A 15,255-nucleotide genomic window follows, 5' to 3' on the forward strand; every position below is an offset into this window, starting at 1 on the left:
TGTCTTGGGTGGAGCCTGGGTCTCGAGGGTGGGGGCAGGTGTGCTGAGGGTGGAGACAGGGCAGGGCGTTTCACTTCATCAGGAAAAATCCAGACTTTGACCTAATACTATTTCTTCAGAGATCCCGACATCTTACGAAGTCCCTTCATCCGATAGAGCAGCCCATTGATAAAGTCCTGTGGAGTTGAAACCATTACGTTTTAAAGTTAAAACCGTCTGTGGTCATGTAGATTACAGTCTATATATATTACAGATGCATTTTTACTTTCTTTTTCTGCTAATCTGATTTTATCTGGAATTTTTGTCTATATTGATATTAAATTGCTATCTAATTTCCATTTCCGACAACAACAAAAAAATCATCCTTTCGTAAAAGAAAAAAAAAAGTAAGTTTAGATTAGGAGATAATAAATCCAAATGATGTCATACCAAGTCATCATATGTATGAGATAAAAAGTCACAATTATGACACACTAAATCATATTTATCAGATTAAGTAATTATGTGACAATAAGGAGGAAAAATTACATACTAAGTAATATTTGACGAAAGTGATCTAAGTCGAAATCTTGAGATAAAATCGAAATTGTGACATAAAAAGCCAAAATTATGACACGTAAAAATTATGAGACATATTGTTATGACATACTAAGTCATATTTGACACAAGTAATAATTTTCAGATAAAAAGTCAAAATTAAGAACACTAAGTATGACTTTAAAAGTTGAAATTATGAGAGATTATAAGAAATCATGTCATTATACTATAAAAAGTCATAATTTGTGCTTTATCTATTATGACTTTTTTATGACATTTTGACTTTTTATGTCATAATTAAGATTTACCGAAGCATTTGTTTTTTTATGTGGCTTCCAAAGCTGAATTGGGCTGAATAATGCTACTATCGTCTTTAAATAGTATTTGTTCCATAATTAAAGAACTTGAATGCAACATTAACAATGTTTATCATGTGAAGCTGCTTCTCATGTACACTATTATAGAAATAAAGCATGAATAATTGGTTAATAAGTGGAAGAAAGTGCACAAGAAAAGCTGTTTGCAGAGTTGGTCTTACCTCTTTTGGCTTTCCACATTCCTGCAAAAGCTCCTGTTAAAACAGAAAAGCAATATCTGTTTACATGTGAAGTCATGATGCATATTGATGCACTTATTAGTTTTTAGATATTAGTTTTCTGCTACACAAGATTAAAGCTTCCAAAGGGGCTTTCATTGCAATACCATAGAAGAACCCAAATAACCATTTCAATGAATCCTTAAAAGAACATTTAAAATATATATTTTTTTCAATATAAAGAATCTGATGCTTCTGATTTTTTATTTTTTTTAAATAATTTTTTTCTTCATCGGAATGGTACGAAACTTAAAGGTTTTGACACTTTCTATGTGAACACACACAGAAAATGATGGACAGAAAATGATTCAAACAGGTTAAAAGGTCCTTAAAAAATAATTACGATCAAAAGTGAGCGCATTGGAAATTAACGGGAGACGAATTTTATCTAGTGGAAACTTTTGGTACTGCAGCCAAACATCTGACAGAAAGCTCATTTTTTGAGATATCAAACTCAAATTTTGACCACAACTAGTTCAGATTTATGGCTTTGATTTTCTCACAGTTTTAGAGTGAAACATGTTTTTGAAAAATGTATATTTAAAAAATATAAACGTAAAATTCAGTAACTTTTCAAGCCAAGCGTCTTTGAGGAGAGATCAAACATCAATCTGTGCTCTAAACATTGAAAATTTAAGACAGTTTAAATTAGAAATTAAATTTTTAGGTCTATGCTCAAAAAAGTGAATAAATGGAGTATAAATATTGCGTAAATAGAATTTACTACCATACAAATACAAACTATTAAATAAAAAACAAAATCGAACTACAATATTTTCGGTCAAATTTGACCGACACGCAAAGAGCACCAGAGGTATCCATGGATGATCAATGTCAGTAAAGAAGCTTTATTTTGAAGCTGAATCTGAACGTACATGCAGTCTGGATCTCTGGTCTTCATCCGTCAGCTCCAGAAGTTCATCGATGTCGATCTCCAGCTCAGGGATCTCTTCCTCCTGCACAGACAATAACACGCTCATTACTGCATCTGCTGTTTTAAATGCAAAACAAATCTGTTATGAAAGGAGTAGTTCACTTCAGAATTACAATTTCCTGATAATTTAGCCTACTCTCCCCCACTTCATTCAAGATGTCCATGTCTGTCTTTCTTCAGTCGAAAAGAAAGGAAAACATTGCAGAATTTTTCTCCATATAGTGACTTCAATGGGGTCCAACAGTCTAAACGATCCCAGCTGAGGAATAAGAGTCTTATAACCAGCTTATAACCAAACCATCGGCCATTTTCTAAAACAAAAATTAACGCTTATATACTTTTTAACCACAAATGCTCGTCTTGCACTAGCTACGATGCGCCACTTTTCCGTGTAAATGTAGGATAGGGAAAAAAAACAAAACAAAAAAAAAAACACCATCTTATTTTCTACTCCAACTTCAAAATCGTCCGACATCACTTTTACCTTTTATTTATTTATTTTTTTTGTAAATGGCGTTTAGTCTTCGCACGTTACTGTACTTCCGCCCACGTGACTTTTCGAAGTCGTGGACGGGAAGACGAGCATTTGGGGTTAAAAAAGTATATTATGATTAACGTTTTTATAAAATGTCCGCTGGTTTGTTTAGATAAGACTCTTATTCCTCGGCTGTATCGTGTCGAGACTTTGAAGCTGCACTGAAACTTGCATCTGGACCTTCGACCCGTTGGACCCCATTGAAATCACCTCAGACACCTTAATATCCTTTCGACTGTAGAAAGAAAGATATGAACATCTTGGATAACGTGTGGGTAAGTAAATTATCAGGAAATTTTAATTCTTAAGTGAACTCATCCTTCAAAATGAAAGTGACTGGAGCACCTGAGCTCATATATACGTGTCCAACTGATGTAAGTGTCACGCTAAATTATTATAAGAAGAATTATCTATAAGAAAATTATCTAATTATCTATAAGAAAATCTGATTATGAGAAAGAGTTTCCTCATGGGCATTTAATTTCATTAACGCTTACGGCTAGATTACAGAATCCACCGTGTTCATATGATTAATTATGCTTTACCATCTCACACTTGAGCAGTCAGACTGAGCTTTGAGGTTTAAACTCGAAGTGTTGCATCACATCTGATCTCTGCTGGAGACTTTAATGGCATCCGCTCTTAAAAGCATCTCAATTAGAGAGAGAAGAGCAACGACGACCCCGAGAGTGACTCGCATTAGCAACCGCCAAACCGCCGCACACATCCATAATACAGGAACGCTACAGGAACTGCTGTGCTAGCACTGGGGCTAATGCTAATAATCACACCGCGGGACCGTTCTAACCTAACGAGCTGCAGTTTCTATTAGGCTATTCCTATAATTTATTCAAACATAACAATACTGTAGTTGCATGTTTTAGAATGGCAAGAACAGACATGAACAGGCTGACAGACATACAGACATTCTGAGGGTCCGGAAGTCAGTGTTGTTATTGTTGACTAAATCTAAAACTATCTAAAATAATTAATTAAAGTCAAGCTGGAAATATATATATATATATAAAAAATGTTGAATTAAATTTTAAACACTTAAATTATTTTTTTTTAAATGTTGCATTGACAGCTAGCAAAAAAATAAAATAATTTGAAATATTAAAATGACAAACTAAAATGGAAATAGAAATCAATTAAAGCTAAATAGAAATATAAAAAACATGACAAAAGCACAAATGACTAATACTTGAACTAAAAGCACATTTAATAAAATGAAACTTACAAAACTTAAACAAAATAGTAATGTTAACTACCAATTTAAATAAATTAAGTTGAAGAACTAATTACTAAAACATGAGTTAAAGAATAGAAGCAAAATAGAAGAGAAATAGAAGTATTTTGACGCACAAATGACATTTAAAATATGAACACATCTGAAATGAATACAGATGAAATAAAAATAAAAACTTAAAAAGCGTAATAAAAAATGTCTTTACAACTAATTGAAATAAAATAAGTTGAAGTAGCCTACTAAAATGACTAAAACTAAAAAAATGATGAAAAATATTATTCTTTTAAAAAACGAAAACGATAAAAGCAGATTACTGAAACCTAAAAATCTTTCAAAATACGAATACATACATAGGACAAATACATTTAATAATAAAGCTGAAATAATATCAAACTTAACAAACTAAACCAAAGTAATGTTGCATTGACAACTAGGCCTAATTGAAATAAAATAGGTTGCCTACTATGTCTAAAACCAAACTAAATAGAAATAGAAATAGTATTAGACTTGCTAAAATGTAAATTAAAACTTTAATATACACACTTTAGTCAAATAATAGTGAAAAAGCATTCAGTCTTCATTTACTCAACCTCATGTTATTCGATTACTTTCATTTTTCGAAGTTTATCCTCGTGAATTCTATGGTAATTTTGTCTTTACAGCTGCTGATCTCTGTATAGAAGAGCAGCGTGAACATTCAGACATCCATGCAGGTTTGGATCAATTATTCCTCTAAAGTCACGGGGAAGGAGTGAGTGTTTTGTTCTCTGCTAGCATTAGCATGTTTGTTGTGTTTTTAATGGGATTTCGCGGGATGTCGAGCTGCTGATTCCCTAATGTGTGGATCCGTTAACTTAATCTGATCTTCCTTTCCGGGTTTCCTGCCGTTCAGAGCATCAAAACACGAGGGACACAAATAAATACTACACACCACCTTCACATTATGTGGAAATATTCTCCTGAAACACTGCTGGATCTTTGAAGATCCGTACAAAAAAAAACAAAACAAAAAACAATTACTCTTCTACTTCAGTTTAAAAATCATCAAAAATATGATTTAGTCTTACACGGATTCTCTACGGTAGCTAAGCCTATTATTAGCTAGTGTTTATATTTTATAACCTGAAGGGATGGTTCACAGAAATTTCAAGAACTGTACGTTTTTCATTAGGCTAAATAATAGTTGTTGAAGGAAAATAGAAATATGATTTCATTTTATTTGAATTTACGTAGTTTGAATATTTTAGTATATAATTAGTAATTTATTCATTTAGATACATTTAAGGCTGCAACATGGTAATTTTCTCATTCTCACAGGTTTTAATTACATCGGTTTGAGAAATCAAGATTCCCCGGATGGATAGTGCGTGCATTGGTCAAACATGTGTTGCCATGATTTATAATTTCTACATTGTGGTAATCATCTGCCAAATTATCACAGTTACTTTAATTAGATTTACTACTCCGGTGCCATATGATAAGATAAAATCTCTAGCACTGCAGTTTTAAAGGCATAGTTCATTTCATTATTATTCCCAGAAAACAAGACGCAGAAATCATATGGTGCACTTCATCATGATTAAATGCATCATAAAATAATTCCATGCAACTTTTACATTTCGCCGTTTATGTTCTGAAAAAGATCAAAGTTCACAAATGAGTGAGAAAATGACTGGTTCGTTTTTTAACCTGCGTCTTTTCACCTAGCAACCACATAGCAACACGCTAGCACCCCCTGGCAACCACTCATGCATCTTTTAAAACCCCAACACATGATTTAAAGTCAAATTTGGGCAGAGTAACTGCCGGCTCCAGTGAGTTCACGCATAAATTTCAGATGCTCATGAATAATGCAGTGGTTGACACAGGGGGCGGAGCTACAGGCTTCCACGCGGAAGCGTCAGAGAACCTTCAGAGTGAAACCCTTCCTCCGGGCCATGAAATATTCACCATCATCACCAAAACATGGACAAACGCACCGGCACTCCCAAACCACAGGTCATTCTCAAGCTCTCACAGAACGATCTGCTGCCTTAATAGAAATATAAGCAAATACACTGATCTGATAGCTAATGATTGGCAATTGGTCAACTATTCATAATGTATTGTTTCAGAATAGTGGAAAGAAAACATACAAAATTCCGTTCATTTTGTCTGTAGATTTCTATTACAATACAAATCTTTACAGTGAGTTCGAGTCAGAAATCTCTACTTTACATTTTTATTCATATCTATATTTTTGAAGGTTTGTTCATATTCCTAAAAACAATGAATTTGTGAATCCAATGGCTTCTGATGAAAAGATAAATCCAGAAAAACCTTTATAACAAAAAAATTTGATCCTGGGTTTCTCCAATGTTCATATTTCATATCTGGAAATATATTAGTGCATTTTTAATTAGATTTTGCATCATTTGCATACATAATTTGCATTTCTTTTGGCAATTCTCATTGTAATCAATCAACAACTGGGGCAGTATGATGATGATGTTACTTTTTTAAACCTATTGACCTTGCCTTAAAGGAGTAGTTCACTTTAAAAAAAAAAGATTTTGCTGATAATTTACTCACCCCCATGTCATCCAAGATGTCCATGTCTTTCTTTCTTCAGTCGAAAAGAAATTAAGGTTTTTGATGAAAACATTCCAGGAATTTCTCAATATAATGGACTTGGGGTCCAAACGGTTCAAGGTCCAAATGAGAGTTTCAGTGCAGCTTCAAAGGGCTTTAAACGATTCCAGACGATGAATAAGGGTCTTATCAAGCGAAACAATCACTCATTTAAAAAATAAATAACAAAGTTTAAGTCTTATAAGCTCAAACGGTCGCCTTCTGTGAAGCACATTTGTGACTCTCCTGTTCGAACACGTTCATCAAAATGAGCGAACCTTTTTCCGAGTCAATTCGTTTGTTTCGTTCGTTGAATGAACCAAATGACACGAAAAAAGATTAGTTCATTTTCGAACAGGAGATTCACGAACGCGCATCACACAGAGCAAGGCGACCATTTGAGCTTATAAAACTTAAACTTTGTTATTTAATTATTAAATAAGCGATCGTTTCGCTTGATAAGACCCTTATTCATCGTCTGGAATCGTTTAAAGCCCTTTGAACAGTTTGTACTGAAACTCTCATTTGGACCTTGAACCGTTTGGACCCCATTGAAGTCCATTATATGGAGAAAATCCTGGAATGTTTTCATCAAAAACCTTCATTTCTTTTCGACTGAAGAAAGAAAGACATGGACATCTTGGATGACATGGGGGTGAGTAAATTATCAGCAAAAGTTTTTTCAAAAGTGAACTCCTCCTTTAAGCTCATCCGCAGTGTAGATTATATCAGTGAGATGCTCAGAAAACAGCATCAAAGCCTGATCCATTTAAATCCCCAGAAAATAAAGATTAAACCCAGTGTTTCTGTACATGTGCGTTTGTCAGCAATCAGTCAGTGTGTCATCTGACGGCTGCAGTAGAGTAAACACACATACACACACATACACACTGGACATCTGCCACTACACTCACACACACACACACACACCATGCTGAAAGATCTCCAGCGCTGAATGCTTGCGTGTCCCACATGTCCTTGAGTTTAATACCAACCGGTTCAGACATTAACCAGGACCGGCGAGTGACACCAGCGACCCGCATATTTATAATGTGGCCGCTCAAATCATTTCCTCTGTCCTTTTAATCTGTTATCTAACATCTGATTTACTCTCATCTATTCTAGTTCAGTCTGGTGATGCGTTAGTGACCTCGCTCTTCCAGAGGTGAGTGTTGTTCAATGTCCCATGCAGCTAACCAGTAATGAAAACGTTTTTCTTTGAACATTCACCTGGTTTTTCATTGTTTAAGAAGCTTTTGTATCATTGCAAACATTATGAGAACGTTACTTTCGAAGGTTCTCTGATCATTCTGAAACAAGTAACATTTAAAAAAAATGTTAGACAAATGTCAAACCAGGAAAAAAAAACTTTCCAAGAATGACGTAATAATACTGTTTTTTGTACTACCGTTTTAAAAACATTATTAAAGACTAGATTATGTTGAATGAACATATTAATATTACTGGAATAATGTTTTGATGATGGAACTAACATGCAGTGGATGTTAATGGAAAAAGTAATAAAACCCTGATTGTGATCAACTCTAAAACCTGAAACAGCGACTATATTAAAATCTACAATGATATATTAAACAGAACAATCAAACACGGTGACGTTTTTAACATATATAATAGCAGACTGATATCTTGTGTATCTTGAGCTACTTCTGTTTGTTTATTTGTTTTCATTTCAGACATAATTGTTCATATTGAAAATGTAATTAAATTAATTGGTTTATTTGAGGTATTTGATGCAATTGCAAGACAAACAGTGCAATTACATAAGAAATATACTCTCATCAGGGTAAAAATGCCTGAATTTTGATACTGAAGCAATGAGGAATTAGTTATAGTTCCTTGATACAGTTACATTCAATCTATATACATTTTGTTCAGTTCATGCATTCCCTTAATGTTGCCATGCTCTATTACTTGGGCGATGTATTTTTCTGGTATAATGCAAGAAAGCTTCACCCCAGTGTCCGGCCTGCTGTCGTGTGCAAGATACCATATCACAAAAGCACATGGTGCAGATCATCATGTTATCAGGGTGGTGTAGACTAGTGATGGCTTTAGGTTCAAACCTCTCCAGTGCATTGAGTAAAACACCTCCATTACTCCAGGAAGAGGGTTATTCCTGCAGCTCAAATACTAAAGCATGGGTTCGATTCCCCGGGGAAGCATGAACTGATCACGTGTACATTGAATGCAATGCATTTTGGATAAATGCATGAGTCCTACTTTTCTCCTGTTGTCTCTATTCTTAGACAAAGATGTGTTTATCTGACCAGAAATCTCAGTTTGCACATGAAAAATTTCCAGCTGAGGAACGATACTTTGACATTGACTGCCAATCAGAATCCGTCCTGGTTTAAAGAGCTTGATGACAAAACTGCAGTGCACTTAGAATAAACAGAGAGTTATCATGCATCGGTGTGGTAGTTATCATTCTTAGTGACATTGAACGTGCCTTGACAGTCCAACCGCAACCGTCAGGGTGCATGCACAAACTGCTACAGGTTTGGTAAATGATTGCAGAATTCAGGTGTTTGTTGCGTGTCTGTGTCGAGATCGGCATTAGATCACCTGACAGTGGTTATATTCGGCACATGTGAGATGAATGCTGGAAAAAAACAGCTTGATCTGTTCAAATAGCCCATCATCACCTTCTCCTCTAATGCCAGCGTGTCCTCAGCGCATTTGAGTAAATGTCACTGTCACCATCATGATCACACGCATCTCATCAATGCTGCTCTGCCTCCAGCTCAACCAACCGGAGTCCTGTTTCCATGGTGACAGGGGATGCACAGCGCGGATACACACTCTCTGATGTAACGTGACAGATGTTGCGCGTTCACAGATGTTCAGAACTCGTCATCACCAGCGAATCATGACGTCAGTGGAGATACTGATTATTAGAGTCTGATCTCTGTGTGCTTTAAGTAATCGGTACAACTTAACCTACATGAGCGGCATCTGTGAGTCGATGACGTGCTGTTGTTTTCATTCGCCCCTCAGTTTGTTAAAACAACCAGGAATGCGCTTGGAAGGTCTGTGAGGCACTTGTCTTGTCTGTAAACTACTTTGTGCAAATTATGTTATTTGGTCTAGTCTTTTTTATGTTTCGGATGATAGTTCCCTTTTTAGTAGTTTTATACATATTAGTCACATAGTAGAGGTCTTTAGCACTCTTGTTTATACACACACCTCCCAATGCTTTGAATCCCGCTCTGAGGGGGGCGAGTTGAACTGGAGGGTTTACAATTGGTGCCGTGACCCGAATGGGAGTGAGTCTGGGTCTAGGGGGGTGAGTGTAAACCTCACTCCCTTGTCCTTAAGAGGCACACTGGCGATTGACGCTAGAGACTGCGGTCTTTAGCATCCTTGTTAGTTCACACCCCTCCTAATCTGGAGACGCCGGTTCAAATCCCACATGGAGAGAGATGAGTAGGAACGAAGAGGTTATATTGTAATGGAGGCAAGCTAGTAAGAGCTGTGTGGGTAAACCTCACTACCCTGATCTCCTAAAACCTCACTCCTTCTATGCCAGAGGCGCTGGTTCAAATCACACACGGAGAGAGGGGAATAGGAACGGAGACGAGAGGTTATATTTGGTGCCGTGACCCGGATGGGAGTGAGTCTAGGTCTAGAGGGGAGAGTGTAAACCTCACTCCTTCTATGCCAGAGACACTGGTTCAAATCACATATGGAGAATGAAGGGGTTATATTTGGTGCCTTGACCCGAATGGGAGTGAGTCTAGGTCTAAGAGGAAAGTGTAAACCTCACTTTTCCTATGCTAGTTCAAATCACACGGGGAGAGAGGCGATTAGGAATGGAAATGTTATATTTGGTGCCGTGACCCGAATGGGAGTGAGGTTTAGGGGTAGAGTGTAAACCTCACTCCCCTGATCTCTTGAAACCTCACTTCTCCTATGCTGGTTTAAATCTCACACAGAGAGAGGAGAGTAGGAAAGGAGAGGTTATATTTGGTGCCGTGACCCGAATGGGAGTGAGTCTAGGTCTAGGGGGGTGAGTGTAAACCTCACTCCCTTGTCCTTAAGAGGTACACTGGCGATTGACACTAGAGACTGCGGTCTTTAGCATCCTTGTTAGTTCACCCCCCTCCTAATCTGGAGACGCCGGTTCAAATCCCACATGGAGAGAGATGAGTAGGATCGGAGAGGTTATATTTGGTGCCGTGACCCGGATGGAGTGAGGTTTAAGGGGGAGAGTGTAACGGAGGCAAGCAAGTAAGAGCTGTGTGGGTAAACCTCACTCCCCTGATCTCCTAAAACCTCACTCCTTCTATGCCAGAGGCGCTGGTTCAAATCACACACGGAGAGAGGGGAGTAGGAACGGAGACGAGAGGTTATATTTGGTGCCGTGACCCGGATGGGAGTGAGTCTAGGTGGACACCACAGACACCTGTTCAAATCCCTCTTATGTCTTGACATATTTACACATTTGTCACAGTCTCTTGCCCTCTAGACGTCAATTGTAAGTGCATTAGTGCAAACCGATGAAGCACTCAAAGTGATTTTCTGTGGTAATCGACGTCATCTCACGTATTTAAACAGACAATCAGACCTGCTCATATAGATCCAGTGAACCTATAAAGCAAAACTTGTGCTTGTGTTGTTACTCGTTTTTAAGTCGCTTTGTATTAAAGCATCTGCTAAATTGATAAATGTGCAAATAATACTAATTTCTGAAGCTTTAAACAGTAAACTGTACTAGTACTTCATAGAATCAAGTTTTATAAATGATAACAATGTTCCTACTGATGACAAATAATAGTCCATTTCTCTCAGAAATCGAACAGATAAAACATACTATGGTGTATTTCAACTTCTCTCAGTTGTTCCTCCTAAATCTGTTTAAGAAGAATCATCTCCGTCTTGCTGTATGTTTTGGTGCATTATTAACTTGAGTCTGATCACAGTGAACGTGCTGTAATGCTGTCTCTCTGGGTCTGTCTTACCTGGCAGTCGTACAGCAGGTGCAGCTGCCCGTCGATCCACTCCTCGATGTCCAGTCGCCTCTGGAGGTCTTTTCGGTTGTATTTGACCGTTAGTTTGCCCAGTTTGCGTTGGGCAGGCTCCTCCTCTTTGGTCTGAAACATCACTCTGGACTGTGTGCCCGGCTCCGACGCCATGTCTGCCACAACCTCACGAGGACGGGGAGAAGTCCAAGAGGCCACTGTCTCTCTTTCTCTCTCTCTCTCTGTCTGCATCTGTCTCTCTCTCTCTCTCTGTCTGTCTCTCTCTGTCTCAGACTCAAACACAGGGTCCTTCAGTCACAGTCCTGCTGTCATTTGCTCCTCTGACTCTCTATACTGCAGTGTGTTTCTGACTCATGATCGTGTTGTTTCTGTCCATCAGCCTCCTTTAGCTCCTGTCTTCTGTCTGAGCTCTACTAACACTGCCTCTCTCTCTCACTCCCTCCCATACCTCTCTCGCTCTCTCTCTCCCTATCTCTTTGTCTTACTCCCTCCCCTACCTCTCTCTCTCTCTCTTTCTCCTTACCTCTTACCCCTCTCTCTCTCGCTCTCTCTCTCTCTCTCGCTCGCTCGCTCCACCCCTCCTACACTCACTGTCTGCTGCTTTTATAGGCTTGAAATGAAGACGTGTTGTCGTTGTGTGTTCATGTGTGTGTTAAGGAGGAACATAGTTCAACTCAGGACTGATAGCATGCAAGATCAGTGTCAGAGGTCAAAACACTTGTTTTAAAGCACTTGTTGCTATTACTGTAATTCATATGCAATGGAATTATTACGTAAAACTAATTATATTTATTAATTTAGCAGATTAATTTTAATTAATTACATTTTAAAATATATAAATAACTGTATGCTTTTACGTAATAGATAAATATGAGTTCAAAACACATTTGTGTTCTGGGTGGCTGTTATTGATATGAAGTTTCATCTAAGATGTTATGTGGTTTCTAGGGAGTTCCAAGTTGCTAAGCTGTTGCTTGGGTGGTTGCTAAGCTGTAAAAAAATCGATATTAGAAAATAAACAATTCCATTTTAAATAAATTAATACATTTTCAAATAAATAAATAAAAACAATCACAATTTACTGCCTTTTAAAGAAAACATGAGATGTGTTTGTCTGTCAGTGCAAATCTCAATTGTGAATGGTTGCCAGGGTGTTTCTATGCGGTTGATTCGAACATAAGGTTGCTAAGGTTTTCTGACTGGCTGTTAGGGTTTTGCTATGTGGTTTCTAGAAAGTTCTGGGTGGTTGCTAGAAGTTGCCGAGCTGTTGTGTTGCTACGGTGTTCTGAATGGTTGTCAGGGTGTTGCTATGCGGTTGCTAGGGTGTTCTCTGTGGTTGTTATGGGTTGCTAAGTGGCTGTTAGTGTGCTAATGTGTGATTTCTAGGGCATTCTAGGTGACTGCTAGGGGGTTGCTACACTGTTTTAGTGGTTGCTAGGGGGTCGCCACACTGTTGCTATGCGATTCCATGGGTGTTCTGTGAGATTTCTGGGGATTTTTTTGTGGATATGTATATATAATTTTGGAGCACACTTCTTTTGCTGAGACACTTTGAGGAGGTAATGGAGCTTATACTGTGATATCCTGTGCCAGAAGGAAATGGAGGGTAATGGATGTGACTTTGTCCCATTTTGATTAAATGGGGATCAGCAAAGAGCCATATATTTCAAAATTATCTTCTCAATGTCAGTTGTCACTTAACAGATCATAAAATTTTCATTTACCGCTACTGAGATAATTTTCCCGTAAGGCTGATGGAAAAACTTGTTATTAATTGATGTGCAGGCAGGTTGCATACAGTATTTCCAGGTTATTACAATAATAAAAACGATTAATCTCATATCAACAGATAACTGTGGAGCTGCAGATGTCCGAAAGTTTAACTGATTTTAACTTGCCGGGAGTGATGTTAACTTGTGTCCACTTGTGTCCACCATCGCAGATTATCCTTATGTTCCCCTGTCAGAAAGCCTCAAACATGCATTTGAAATCAACCATGTCTTTTATAGCTGCCATTATCAGGCGTGTGACTGATAAGGCCTGAAACTAAATGGGCGCACCTTGATAAATGATGAATGAGGAGACGCAGCAATGCAACAGTCTGTAGTGGTTTGGACAGAGCAAAACTTGATATGCGAGAAACACATTTATGATTCCCGCAGCGCATCGTACATTGCTTCAAGCTGTCCAAACAGACTTCTGGGGTGTATTCCCATGTCAAAGTGTACACCGGGCCGGACAATAGGCGAGCTTCGGCTATTCCAAAGATCCGATTTCGATAAAAACAATGACTGCCTCTTTTCCCTTTTGTTTTGTCATGGCATATTAATCAAGTGCAGCTTCGCTGCTTCTCCTGACGATGTGCCGTCTGTTACAAACTCTGAATTATTGAGCAACACGGCAGCTCATCTTTCACAGCCAACAAATTCATTCATCCGAGCCAAGACTCAAAAATAGGGCCAAACAGGGCGCACGCTCGCTAAAACACTCTGCTTTCATGAAGAAGGAAAAGGGAAATACATTTTCTGAAGATGGGGTGCTTGTCCACACTCAGTGTTGTGGGTGGTTGGTAGGGCATTGCTGTGCAGTTGATATTGTGGTTTAATAGTGTGTTGTCATTCAGTAGCTAGGGTGTTTTGGATGGTTGCCAGGGTGTTGCTATGCAGTTGCAAATGTATTTTGCGGCTTACATAGTGTGTTGTCTTTCAGTTTCCAGGGTGCTACGATGCAGTTGCATATCTATATTGTGGTTTAATAGTGTTTTGTCATTCAGTTACTAGGTTGTTGTGGATGGTTGCCAGGGTGTTGCTATGCAGTTGCAAATGTATTTTGCGGGTTACATAGTGTGTTGTCTTTCAGTTTCCAGGTTGTTATGAATTTTTGCCAGGGTGCCACTATGCAGTTGCATATATATATTGTGGTTTAATAGTGTGTTGTCATTCAGTTGCTAGGGTGTTTTGGATGGTTGCCAGGGTGTTGCTATGCAGTTGCAAATGTATTTTGCGGGTTACATAGTGTGTTGTCATTCAGTTTCCAGGGTGTTATGAATTTTTGCCAGGGTCCCACTATGCAGTTGCATATCTATATTGTGGTTTAATAGTGTGTTAATAGTAACTCAGTTAGGGTGTTGTGGATGGTTGTCAGGGTGTTGTTGCTATGCAGTTGCATGTGTGTACTGAAGATCAGTTGTGTGTTGCCATTCAGTTTCTTGGGTGTTTTGGATGGTTGTCTGGGCGTTGCTATGCAGTTGCATATGTCTTGTGTGGGTTAATAGTGTATTGCCATGCAGTTTTTGGGGTGTTGGGGATTGTTGCCAGGGTGTTGCTATGCAGCTGCATGTGTGTTCTGTGGGTTTAGTGTGTTCCCATTCAGTTGCTATGGAGTTGTGGATTGTTGCTAGGGTGATGCTGTGCAGCTGCATGTGTGTTCTGCAGGTTTAGTGTGTTGCCATTCAGTTGCTAGGGTGTTGTGGATTGTTGCCAGGGTGTTGCTATGCAGCTGTGTGTGTGTTCTGCAGTGATCTTTACAATGGAACTGAATAAACAGACACAACAGACATAGACATAACAGTTGCATGTGGGTTCTGAGTGGTTAATACTGCGTTGCTATGCAGTTGCTAAGGTGTTCTGAGAGGATGCTTGTCCAAATGAAAAGGCTCATTAATATAGGTATCTCCTTCAATGCACAATGTGCTTAAAAGAGTTACAGTTTATCAATGATGTAAATACATGCTCAGCCTCATCACAGAGTATTTCAGTGCTTACATAAGAAAGCTGAGGTTGATGTGGTGTG

General features: G+C 38.2%; 1 protein-coding gene across 1 annotated transcript; it reads right to left on the reverse strand.

Moving 5' to 3' along the window:
* Positions 1-40: 40 nt before the first annotated feature.
* ppp1r14d (protein phosphatase 1 regulatory inhibitor subunit 14D) lies at positions 41-11,939 on the reverse strand. The gene is made up of 4 exons (XM_039663003.2): positions 11,443-11,939; positions 2,008-2,088; positions 1,076-1,108; positions 41-176 (listed from the first exon to the last, which is right to left on the reverse strand). Exons 1-4 carry the CDS (start codon positions 11,692-11,694, stop codon positions 108-110), a joined length of 435 nt encoding a protein of 144 aa, XP_039518937.2. The 5' UTR covers positions 11,695-11,939; the 3' UTR covers positions 41-107.
* Between the last annotated feature and the right edge of the window lie 3,316 nt (positions 11,940-15,255).

Source organism: Pimephales promelas, chromosome 15 (assembly GCF_988280905.1).
Source record: "Pimephales promelas chromosome 15, fPimPro1.hap1.1, whole genome shotgun sequence".
NCBI lineage: Eukaryota > Metazoa > Chordata > Actinopteri > Cypriniformes > Leuciscidae > Pimephales > Pimephales promelas.

Excerpts from the sequence above, each read along its gene's own strand:
- ppp1r14d (XM_039663003.2), bottom strand. The coding sequence starts at position 11,694 with ATGCAGACAGAGAGAGAGAGAGAAAGAGAGACAGTGGCCTCTTGGACT. Across the intron at positions 1,109-2,007 it reads ACCAGAGATCCAGACTGCAT|GAGCTTTTGCAGGAATGTGG; the intron begins GTACGTTCAGAT and ends CTGTTTTAACAG. Across the intron at positions 177-1,075 it reads AATGTGGAAAGCCAAAAGAG|GACTTTATCAATGGGCTGCT; the intron begins GTAAGACCAACT and ends TCAACTCCACAG.